The sequence below is a fragment of the Loxodonta africana genome, chromosome 3 (assembly GCF_030014295.1).
Source record: "Loxodonta africana isolate mLoxAfr1 chromosome 3, mLoxAfr1.hap2, whole genome shotgun sequence".
Taxonomy (NCBI): domain Eukaryota; kingdom Metazoa; phylum Chordata; class Mammalia; order Proboscidea; family Elephantidae; genus Loxodonta; species Loxodonta africana.
This window is the reverse complement of record NC_087344.1, coordinates 12,511,343-12,523,583: the sequence shown is the minus strand read 5'-3', so window position 1 is coordinate 12,523,583 and position 12,241 is coordinate 12,511,343. Positions and strand designations below refer to the sequence as shown.

General features: G+C 47.5%; 1 protein-coding gene across 4 annotated transcripts in view; it reads right to left on the bottom strand.

The window, feature by feature from the left end:
- Window positions 1-1,348: 1,348 nt before the first annotated feature.
- Window positions 1,349-12,241, bottom strand: part of CERS4 (ceramide synthase 4) — a 63,218-nt gene continuing 52,325 nt past the window's right edge. For 3 of the 4 annotated variants that reach the window (XM_064280506.1, XM_064280507.1, XM_023540500.2), the window contains 2 exons: window positions 10,220-10,376; window positions 1,349-10,128 (listed from right to left, as the gene is read on the bottom strand). In XM_064280506.1, coding sequence (XP_064136576.1) covers window positions 9,970-10,128; window positions 10,220-10,376 — 316 coding nt within the window. In that variant the 3' untranslated portion in view covers window positions 1,349-9,969. The remainder of the gene's footprint in view (window positions 10,129-10,219; window positions 10,377-12,241) is intronic. The other variant, XM_003421314.4, reaches the window with a different exon arrangement.

The following is a 12,241-nucleotide window of genomic DNA, read 5'->3' as shown; positions in this document are numbered from 1 at the left end:
AGTCGAGTGCTTAACCATTGCACCACCAGAGCGCCTTACCGCCAGTCATACAAAAAACAAAAAAACCAAACCTGTTGCCGTGGGATCAATTCTGACTCATAGCGACCCTACAGGACGGAGTAGGACCACCCCATAGGGTTTCCAAGAAGCAGCTGGTGGATCCAACTGCTGACCTTTTGGTTGGCAGCCGAGCTGCCCCCAGCCCTAGGCAACCACTAATCTGCTTTCTGTCTATATAGATTTGCCTATTGGACATCTCATATAAATGGAATCAGACCATAAGTGACCTTTTGAGTCTGGCTCCTTTCACTTAGCAGAATTGATCACTTTTAAAAAAATATTCTTCACATGTACAGTTTAGTGACATTAATTCTATTTATCATGTTGTGCAACCATCACCGCTATTCAAACTTTTTCCATCACTCTTAATTAACAGAAGCTCAGTATCCCCTAAGCAGTAAGTTCCCTTTCCCCCTCCCTCCACCTGCTTGCCCCTGTTGTCGTTGTGTGCCTTCGAGTCAAGACTCAATTCTGACTCACAGTGACCCTATAGGACAGAGTAGAACTGCCTCATAAGGTTTCCAAGGAGCGGCTGGCGGATAATAACCTTAGGTCTGTACACATTTGCCTGTTCTAGATAGTCCATATAAGTGAAATCATGCAGCATTTGTCCTTTTGTGACTGACTGACTTTACTCGGCATCATATTTTCGAGGTTCATCCATGTCATAGCACGTATCAAGGACTTGATTTCTTTTTATGGCTTAATAATTCATTGTATGGATGGACCACATTTTGTCTATCCATTCATCCATTGACAGACGTTTGGGCTGAGATTTGGCTGAAATGGGATTTGAACCCAAGCTGTCTGCTTCTGGCCTTCTCAACCCCCGGGAAAGCCTGGCTGCATGGAGCCACACAGATCCAGGGTGCAGGCAGCCTCCCGGTCCCAGAGCCTCTGTTTCCTGGGCTGTCAAGTGGAGGCAGGGAATTCCCTGGCCACAGTGGTGGTGTGTGGTCTCAGCAGAGCCCAGGATGTCCACACTGAGTGCCATAATGCCCCTGGGGGTGGGAAGTCAACTTGTGGTGGGGCGGTGGAGCGCTGCCTGGCCAGGCAGGGGGAACCACAGCCTAACTCCTCTCTTTCCCACTTTTCTCCCAGCAACTCTGGCCTACCCCATCACCATTGTCACCCCTGCCACCCCCTTGGTTGCCTGTCATCAACTTGGTCATCCAGTGCCACCCCTCTCGTATCTGAGATAAAATTAACAGGGGCGGATTAGCCAGTTGGCAGAGTACGCGCTGGTTTATAGTAAGCAAGGTACGCACCGTCTTGCGTTACTTAGTAATCTGTAGCGCATAATTTCACCACATCGCCGTGTTATTTTCAAAGAGATGGTGAACCCAGGTGAAATCGTGCACGACCAATTACTGTATTTTTACGCAAATAACATGCACCTTGCCATCTACTTTTGTTTGCGAACCGCTCCCTCCCCCGGAAGGTATTTTTGCAAACTGCACTGTTATTTATTTTTTTTTCACAGCAACTTGTAAAAAAAAATTGGCATAGCGGTGCTTACTGAAAGTAGCTCCTGGGGGAGGGAGTGGTTGGCAAACAAACGTAGAAGGTACATGTTATTTGAGTAAAAATACTGTAGTAAGTACAATTAAGCCTATGCCTACCTTGCTGATTGGGTCCCTGGTATCTTAGTCACCCTTCCCCCCATCACCATAGCTGCTGCCTCATTCCCCCCCCCCCATTACCTTCATTCCTTATTGTCAGCGCCTGGGGCCACACCCCTGTCTTAGTCATATCCTCTCCCTGGTCTCTAGGACACCCTGGTTATTGTCCTCCTCTTTCCCCTCTGTCTCTCACGCCTTTCTCCACACTCCCTTGACTCTCCTCTAGAATTAAAGTTTCATTGTTTTTAGGTACCCTGGAGTTGTTTTCAACTCACAGCGACCCCATGTGACAGAGTAGAACTGCCCCATAGAGTTTTCTAGGCTGTAATCTTTATGGAAGCAGATTGCCAGGTCTTTCTTCTGCAAAGCTGCTGGGTGGTTTCAAACCATCAACCTTTAAGTAGCATACCTAACTATATATCTAATAAGAAATTACGGATGATGCTATCCGCTCTCCCTCCACATCACCAGCCTCTCTTCTCCATTTCCCCCTCATCCTGGAGCCAGGGGAAAAAAAAAAGTTGCCGTTGAGTTGACGCATATGTATGGCGATGCCATGGGTGTACAGAGTAGAACTAATGCTCCATAGGGCTTTTTTTTTTTTTTTACTGTATTTTATTGTTGTTGAGAAAATACACAGCAAAATATACACCAATTCAACAATGTCTACACGTACAATGCAGTGACATTACATCCTTCAAGTTGTGTGACCATTCTCACCCTACTTTTCTAAATTATTCATCCCCCACTAACTTAAATTCACTGCCCCCTAAGTTTCCTATCAAATCTTTCGAGTTGCTATTGTCAGTTTGATCCCATATAGATCTTTAAAGAGCACAACGTTCAAGGCAGACATTCTTTACTAATTAAGCTAAACTACTGTTTGATTTTAAGAAGACTTCAGGGGATATTTTTGGTTTAAGGTTTAAAGATTATCTCAAGGTGATAGCTTGAGGGGTTCATCCAGCCTCTGGATTCCATGATGATTTGAAATTCCGTTCTGCATTTCCCCCACTTTTGGTCAGGATTCCTCTATAAAATCTTTGATCAAAACGTTCAGTAATGATAGCTGGGCACCATCCAGTTCTTCTGATTTCGTGGTAAAGGAGGGAGTTCTCCACAGGGTTTTCAGTGTTGATTTTTCAGCAGTAGGTTGCCAGGCCTTTCTTCTGAGGCTCCTCTAGGTGAACTCAAAGCACAACCTTTCAGTTAGTAGTTGAGTGCTTAGTCACATGTGCTACCCGGGGACTTCACACTGGAACATCATTACAGAATTGGGTGTGGGTCTTTCCAGACCTGGTGCTGAATTTTGTATCCACATGAATATATTCATGGAAATCATAATATCGTCCTCTGTGAAGCCTGTCCAACAATAAATGGGAAGGGACCGTTTGCAATTTCCTTTTTTATTGTCTCAACAGTATTTCTTTAGTTCTGTCCACGTTAGTTGCATCTCAGTCAAATTCTGCTCTCTTAAGTGCTAAAAATCTGTGGCAAAAGACCTTATTAAAAAGTGTTAAAAAGCAAAGATGTCACTTTGATGACTTAGGTGTGTCTGACCCAAGGCATGGTCTTTTCAGTTGCCTCATATGCATATGTAAGCTGGGCAGTGAAAACGTCGGAACTATGGTGTTGATGAAGAATACTGAGTACAGCTCTGTCTTAGAAGAAATAAAACCGAGATGCTCCTTAGAAGTGAGGATGGCAAGACTTCAGCTTGCTTTCTTTGGACATGTCATCGGGAAAGGCTAATTGCTAGAATAGGACATCATGTTTGGTAAAATAGAGGGTCAGCCAAAATGAGGGCAACCGGCGGTGAGATGGATTGATACAATGGCCACAGCAATGGTCTCCAATACACCAACGATTGTGGAGATGGCGTAGACCGGGCAACGTTTGGTTCCGTTATACACAACGTCGCCATGAACTGGAGCCAACTCGATGGCAACTAACAACAACAGCAAAAGTTTCGCACCAAACGGTCTGCTGTACAACCGGAGGCCGTGGAGTTGATTCTGACTTATAGCGACCCTTTTTTTATAGGACAGAGTAGAACTGCCCCACAGGGTTTCCAAGGCTGCAATCTTTAGGGAAGCAGACTGCCACGTCTTCTTCCTGTAGAGCGGTTAGTAGGTTCTAACGGCCCACCTTCGGATTAGCAGCTGAGCACTTAACCACTGCGCTACCAGGGCACATCTCCTCAGCAGTAGTTCACAAACACAGCGGAACTCAGAACCACCCATAGGTGGCGCTGTCTCCTTGTACCTAATGTCTTTCCACCCTGAACTTCCTTTCTTCTGTTTGGCCTCCGGTGGTAATTTTGCTGTTTTTACCTGTCTTTATGCATTACCTGTTGCCTTGGTAACTCAGCAGCTTCAACACTTCCTCACTCTCTTTTCCTTCAAGTGACCCTCAATTTTGTATTTTTTTAAATTAATTTATTCTAATAATATTTTATTGTGTTTTTGGCTAAGGTTTACACAGCAGTTTAGGTTCCCATTGAACAATTTCTACACAAATTGTTCTGTGACATTGGTTATGTTCTTCACAACTTGTGAACATTCTCAATATTTCCGTTCTGGTAGTTCTGTTTCCATTAATCTAGTTTCCCTGACCCCTTATGTTCTCATCTGTTTTAAAGAAATTGGTGACTGTTTGGTTCTATAAAGATGATTTCTTTTTTTTTTTGGTAGGGTCCAGCATCCTTCTAGTTTTAACTGAATGGACAATTATGCCTTCTTTATCCCCTTTGAATTCAAACCACAGCCCTGCCAACAATAAAAGTCCCAACACTTGCAGGGATCCATCCTCCCACCAAGATTTGGGATGGAAAACACCTCAGGAAAAATCCACTCCAGCCCCAATAAGGAAGACGCTGATCCTTTTTGTTTTTCTCCTCTTAACCCCACCCTAGGAAATCCCCTTTCTCCAAGCTGTTGAAATGCACCGAGTTACAACTTTCAGAATATTTTCCTCAGAATGATTGCTAGGGTGTAATCTAACACACTTCTTTTATTGCATACCAGATGATCAAACAAAGAGTTTGACCATTTGTACATTGTCTTGCTCTTTCCACCCCCCTACCCCAAAGCATAACTTTGAAAAAAGAAGGGACACAACTGAGTCCACACACATTCGATACTTGAGAAGCTTCTGGAAAAGTGAACACTGTGAAGGCTGCGGGCATTGCGTCTAAAATGAGAAAAATAAATACTGTCTGAGAAGTCTTGCCTACCTCTTAGAAACAATCGCGTGTTCTAGGAAGTGACACACTGGGTAATTCTACACATTGTGCTTGGAGGAAACTGGAAAGGGGCCGCGTTGGGGCTGGATAAGAATCAGTCCATTGTCTGGTGGGCTTTAAATACTGGAATCCTTCTTCAATTGTGGACGCTTCACAGGCATTTAAAGAATGCAAATCCACAAGGAAATTAGAAGATGCTCTTCTTGTTAACTTGGTCTCGCTGGTTTAGGGACGGCCAAGGAAGGGGGACTGCAAAGACCCCAAAGTGGAGACCTCTGCCGAGGCTCAGTGTTGGGATGGAGAAGGCGTGGGATGATTTGTTAATGTTTTATTTCATGGCTTTATGTCTTCCGTTTTAGAAACTTACTTGACTTATAATCAGAAAAGTTATCATTGAGATTTTGTGTGTGGGCGGTAGCCTGGGAGGGCTTAGAGGACATGGGACTTCCGTGGTTTGTGTAGATGTGTCCAGTTGGAGGTGGTTTTTCTACTCTTTTCTAATCTTCCACTCCAAAGAGAGGCAGGATGTTTTAGGATAGTCCACTGTGTGGATAAACCAGGCAGCCTAGGTTCGATTCCTTTGTGGGGCTTTACTCTGCTCGGTGGAGCCCTGGTGGCACAGCGGTTAAGAGTTCAGCTGCTAACCAAAAGGTCGGCAGTTCAAATCCACCAGGCACTCCTTGGAAACCCTATAGGGCAGTTCTAGTCTGTCCTATAGGGTTGCTATGAGTCGGAATCGACTTGATGGCAATGGGTTTTGTTTTATGGTTTATTCTGCTCCGTGCAGGGGAGATGGCCATAAAACAGCAGCCTCAGAATCTCTTCGTGCCTGGCGTGCTTCGGGCCAACTCTGTTTCGACCTGGGGAGCTTGTTAAAAAGCAGATTGAGATTCTGTAGGTCAGAGGTAAGCCCAGAGATTCCCCATTTTGAATGGATGCTGGAGCTACAACTCCATGGGGCCCAGAGAATGCATGCCTCCCCTTGACGCTGTAGACGGTTTTTTAAAGGAGCACGGTCCTCAAGGTGATACTCTTTATTTTGTGAGCCAATCTGTTATTTAGCTAAAAGGTGACCTCAGAGGATAGTTTTGGTTCAAGATCTAAAGACTATCGCAGGGCAACCGTCTCAGGAAGTCCCTCAGTCTCAACTCTTGCAATGTCTTTCTTTTTTTAGAATTTGAAGTTCTGTTCCACGTTTCTCCCATTCTCTCAGGATCCATCTACCGTGGTCCTGATTCGAACGGTAGGTAGTGGCAGCTGGGCCACCATCTAGTTCGGGTCTCAGGGTAGACGAGGCTGTGGTTTGTGTAGACTATTAGTCCTGTAGACTAGCTTCTTCCTTGAGTCTTTGTTTTCCTTGTCTGTTGTGCCAGATGAATAGAGACACAATAGTTGTATCTTAGATGGCCACTCTGTATTTTTTTTAAGTTTCAAATCTATTTCTTTACACTTATTAGGAATTTAACGTGTCTTTTTAACTATGCTAGAGCCCCTGGGTAGTGCAAATGGTGAACGGTCTCAGTTTCTAACCCTAAGGCTGGAAGTTCGAGTCCACCCAGCGGCACCTTGAAAGAAAAGTCTGGTGTCTACTTCCAAAAAATCAACTGTCCCAGGAGGGGTTCTCTAGAGAAGCAAAACCAGTAAAGCATATAATTATATATGGAGAGAGATTTATATCAAGGAAACGGCTCATGTGGTTGTAGAGGCTGGAATGTCCTAAGTCTGCAGGTCAGGCTGGAGGCTTCTCCTGATTCATGTAGCCACAGGGGCTGGTGAACCCAAGATCAGCAGGTCAAACAGTAGGGCTCTGGTCCACAGGCTGCTAAGACTGATGAATATCAAGATCGGCAGGCAAGATGGCAGGTAAGCTCTAGCTCAAGTCCCAGGAACCAGAGGTCAGATGAACAGAAGCCAGCTGCAGAATCCAGAGTGAGCAAAACCCTGAGAGCTTTGCCAGAAAGTCCATCTATATTGGATGCAGGCCACACCCCCAAGAAAACTCCCTTTCAACTGATTGGCTCCTCACAGCAGATCCCATCACGGAGGTAATCACATAATTGTATGCCCGCCAGACTACATCATAACAGCCAAACCACTGAGAATCATGGCCCAGCCAAGTTGACATACAACCTTAACAATCACAAAAACCCTATGGAGCACAGTTCTACTCCAACATACACGGGGTCACCTAGAGTCAGAGGCAACTTGACAGCAACTGTATAAACACTGTAAAAAACTTTTTTTTAAAGCTGTTAGCATTTTTATGAAGCTTGTTTCTTCTGGTGGCGTAGTGGTTAAGTGCTACGGCTGCTAACCAAAGGGTCGGCAGTTTGAATCCGCCAGGCGCTCCTTGGAAACTCTATGGGGCAGTTCTACTCTGTCCTATAGGGTCGCTATGAGTCGGAATCGACTCGACAGCACTGGGTGCACTGGGTTTTGTTTCTTCTTAATGTTCTGCTCCAGACTTGCAAGGGTGTTGAGTGATGTATCCTAGCCGTGTTTCTGCATGTGTTCTGTCATTTTTGGGGTATGACTTCTCAGAACACATACACGGGGTCATGGCAAAAACAAGCAGCTATGACAGAAGAATGCCAGTGATAAAGTACCAGCTGACAGTGATAAATTACCCTGATTTTCTAAAGTTGACTCATACCTTGCTTTTCAAACTGCACTCGGCGGTCATGGTTTTCCCCTAGAACAATCGATTTGGCTGGCTGTTGTTAGCTGCCGTTGAGTCAGCCCCTGACTCATGGCGACCCCACGCATGACGGAACAAAATGCCGCTCAGTCCTGCACCATCCTCATGATTGGTTGCCAATCAGATTGTTGTGATCCATAAGGCTTTCATTGGCTGATTTTCAGAAGTTGATGGCCTGGCCTTTCTTCCTACTCTGTTAGTCCGGAAGCACCACTGAAGCCTGTAAACCTGTTTCAGCGTTATAGCAACACACAAGCCTCCCCTGCCCAATGGGTGTTGGCTGCCCACGAGGTGCACTGGCTTCTATGGACTTAAGTGAAAATTAGCTTGAATTTTTCTGTCTTATTCTGCCCATACCTGGATTTGGTTTCCAGGTTATATTATCCTTTCAAAAGAAGTTATATACCTTCTCTCCCCTTCTTTGTATCACTTAATAAGATGGGAATTCGGTGGTGCAAACCATTAAGCCCTCCAATACTAACCAAAAGGTTGGCAGTTTGAACAGACCCACAATGCTTTGGTAGAAAGGCCTGGCAATGTGCTTCTAAAAGTTCACAGCAATGAAAACTCCATGTTCTACTGTGACACACATGGGGTTGCTGTGAGCCGGAACTGACTCCAGGGCAACTGGTTTGGGTTCTGGTTTTATCTGTTACTTGATATGCTGATAAAACTTGAACTGTAAAATCCTCTGGGCTTTGTGCTTTAGTGGGGAGGTACTTTTCCTCTATTATTTACATCTTGTGAACATTTATTAGTCAGTTTTTCTGCTGCTTCTTGGAATAATTTGTGCATTTTATGTTTTCCCATAAATGTATTCATTTCATATAGATTTTCGAATTTACTGGCATATATTTGTTCTTAAACTTCTCATACTATGTGCCTGGGTGGTGCAAATGGCTAACATGCTCAGCTGCTAACTGAAAGGTTGGAGGTTCGAGTCCACCCAGACATGCCTCAGAAGAAAGGCCTGGTGATCTCCTTCCGAAAAATCAGTCATGGAAAATCTTATGGAGCATAGTTCTACTCTGACACACATGGGTTGCCCTGGCTGACCCCTAGGAGGTCGAGCGGGACTGACCCCCTGCCCCATCTCACAGTGTCCAGGGGGCCTTGGGGACCCTAAGGACACGGCTCTGGCCAGCCTTGGGCAAAGTCAGCAGAGGAGACCTGGGCCTCTTCTCTGCCCTCCTGCTTGGCCTCTGACCTTCAGGTGACCTTGGGCAAAGGACGTGACCTCTGTGAGCCTGGAACTTTCTCATTTGGAAACCGGCTATATGAGCAGCTCGTCCAGGGATGTACTGAGGGTTATAGAAGGTGGCTTGTCTAAGGAGCCCCTGTCTGGGGGGTGGAACTTGCCTGGAAGTCTCTGTGCTGCCAGCTGTCTGGATCCCTGTGGGACATGTCCACTCCCCACCCAGTCCAAGCAGCCTTGGAGGGGTGGCGTGGAGCAAGGACAGTGAGTATTCCTGTCTGTGGGATATATAAGTAGTAAGGAACAGAGTTTAAATCCAGGCTTCTGGATTCCATGGAGGTTGAAATGACCCATCCACACTATCACCCTGAGATAATCATTGAACCTTAAACCTTGAGAAAACTGGTTTTCTGAAAGTCATCTTTAAGTCAAAGGATAGTTTAGCTTAATTAGTAAAGAATGTTTGCCTTGGGCAATGTGCTCTTCTAAAGAACTATCTATGTGCAACCAGTTTCCACAAACAGCAATTCTAAAGGTCAGACTAGAAATTATGTTTTAGGGTAAATCAGTAACTATCTGAATTGTTCTTCAAGAAAATGTTGCATGGCCACAAGTGATTATGTAAACACTATTCTAGCCCTGTTTCCATGGCAACTTATAAGTTACTAGCAATAAGCTGGAGTCTAAGAATCTGTAAAAGATTTTTCTCTTTTGTCACCCCAATTTGCAAATTGTCTATTAAATAAACTTCAATCAATTCCTATTATTGGCTTAATATTATTTTTAACCGTAGACTCCTGCTTCGCTCAGGGCATCACAGGATAGAGAGATGGCTCTGGGACAAGGACACATCTCTCAGGTGGTGTGGTGAATTTGGCTCCATTCAAGTTTTATTAGGCCCCTTCCAGCCTGGGGCTCCCCAGAGGACGTCCTGGGCATACTGCTGCTGGCTCTGACTGTGTCTGATTTCACAGAGGGAGGATGGGAAGGGAGAGGGCAGGGGAAGGGGCTGGAGACAGATCATCAGCCTTTCCTGGAGGTGGGGCCCTCACTGTCTCCACAGAGCTGGCCTGAAGGCTGCCAGTCCAGTGCCCCACAAATCCAAGCCCCTGGGCACTGGGGGCAGCCTCACACAGCCAGCCCTCACGGCCTACATGGCTGCTGTGTGCCCGTTGGCCAGCCGCCTGGCTGCCCGGCTCCGGGGACCGCCAGCGGGGGCCGATTCGTTCCTCAGCTGTTGACGTTCCCGGGCGGCCTCTTCTTCGCTCAAGTCTGACTCCTCCACGTCACTGCGGATGTCCTTCTCCATCTGGGGGACAGAGACAGAGGACGGGGTGAAGCTCGAGGGGGAAGGGAGGAGGCTGGAGGCCGGGCTGGGGGCTCCGGGGACCTAGCTGTACCTGACCCTTGGCCATGAAATTGCAGAGCATGCGCAGGATGAGGCCGGACCAGAACACGTGCAGGAGCTGCAGCATCATCAGGAGGGCGTTGAAGAAGTAGTAGCCAAAGAAGGGGCCCCGGCCGATGATGGACTCATAGTAAGTGGTGTAGAGGATCCTTTGGCCGGAGGGAGGGAGGGGGTGTCACCAGCTGCTGCAGCCCCGCAGGCTCCTACCTTAGCTCCAGACTTCCAAACCTAACTCCAGCCCAGGAACCTCCAACATGCACAGCCTTCCCTGCTTTAGAACCGTCTATGGCTCCCTACTACCCCAAGGATGACGCCTCTGCACTTTAGCCAAAAAATCCAAACCTACTGCTGTCAAGGAGCCCTGGTGGCACTGTGGTTAAGAGCTTGGCTGCTAACTAAAAGGTCAGCAATTTGAATCCACCAGGGGATCCTTGGGAGAAACCCTGTGAGCAGTTTTACTCTGTCCTAGAGGATTGCTATGAGTTGGAATTGATTCAACGGCAATGGGTTTTTGATGGGTTTGACTGCTGCCGAGTTGATTCTGGCTCATGATGACTGACTCATGTGTTACAGAATAGAACTGCTCTATGGGGTTTTCTTGGCTGTGATCTTTATGGAAGCAGATTGCCAGGCCTTTCTTCCATGGAGCCGCTAAACGGGCTCAAATTGCCAACCTTTAGGTTAGTAGATGGGTGCAAACTGTTTGTACCATCCAGAGACCTTGAGCTTTAGCCATGCTTGGTTTGCTAATTCAGCAAAACGCTCAAGCTCGTTGACTCAAAACTGTTCGTAACCGTAACTGTGAGCCACAAGGGGTGCGGAGGATCCTGGTTCCTCTCCAGCACACCCATCGGCCTGTCCACCCCCCACTCCACCCTCTCTCCTGTTGCTCCAGACAAACTGTCCTGGACCCCAGCATCCCTCTCCTCGCAAAGACTTCCCTGCGGCCCCTGCTGCCTCACGCCCCTTCCTGAGGAGTGTCACCATTCATGCCAACCCTGACTTCACACACAAGAAGCAAAACCAACACCAAAGAGCTTTTTCCTGACACCACTTTCCCCCTCTGGCTACCCTCTCATTTTTCTTCTCTTGAAACTCCTCAAAAGGGCCGGTGGTACCTGCCCTCTCTACATCATCACCAGATCGGCCATCGGGGTCACCAGTGACCTCTGTGGAGCTCACTGCAGAGTCCAGCCTCTGCTCCTACCCTGTGCCCATCCCTTGGCCTGCCTGCCCCCTAGATGCCCCCTATCTGTCCCCCTCCCTTATGTCCCTGAGACCTAGGGCCTCCTCAAGCCCCCCTCCCCATCCCTCCTTGCCCCTTCTCATGGCCAGGCAGCTGAGCTAACATGCATGGATTTTCCCTTCCAGAAGATTCTTGCTTGACCCCACTTTCTCTCCAGACACCACCCCCATTCACGCCTTCCCTTGACCCCCAAGGCCCTCCATTGTGTGGTCTATTTCACCGTCTCTACCTCTTCCTCCTGCTCCCACCTCTCAGGGACCTCACCCTGGGGCCTGGCCCCCTCTCTCCTCCCTGACACTATTCTCTCAGTGCCTTCAGGCACCTGTGCTCCCGTCTTCTCACCCTGCATTCTTCCTCTCAGGTTCTGGTGCAGGCTCCTCCCTGACCGCACACTCAGGGGGCCCTAAGACAGGACTTTCTGGCCACACCAGGACCCCTGAGGACCCTGGGCCATGTGCTCGCAGCTCCTGTATTTACATCACTCTCTCAAACCCCAGCCTGGCACGACCCAGCCTCCTATACGTCTCCTTGTGGAGCCAGCCCCAACATGGCTAAAGCTGGTCACCCTTCTGTGCTCATTCCCACCTCAGCTAACGGCAGCTCCATTTCCCCAAACCCTGGCATCTTCCTTTGAATCTGCCCACTCCTCTTGTCTGCACTGATTCCCCCACCCCATCATCACCATCTGGACCAGTACAGCCACCTCGGCCCTGGCCCCCCAGCTTTGCCCTCACTTCCCACAGTCATTCCACTCCATGGCCACGAGAA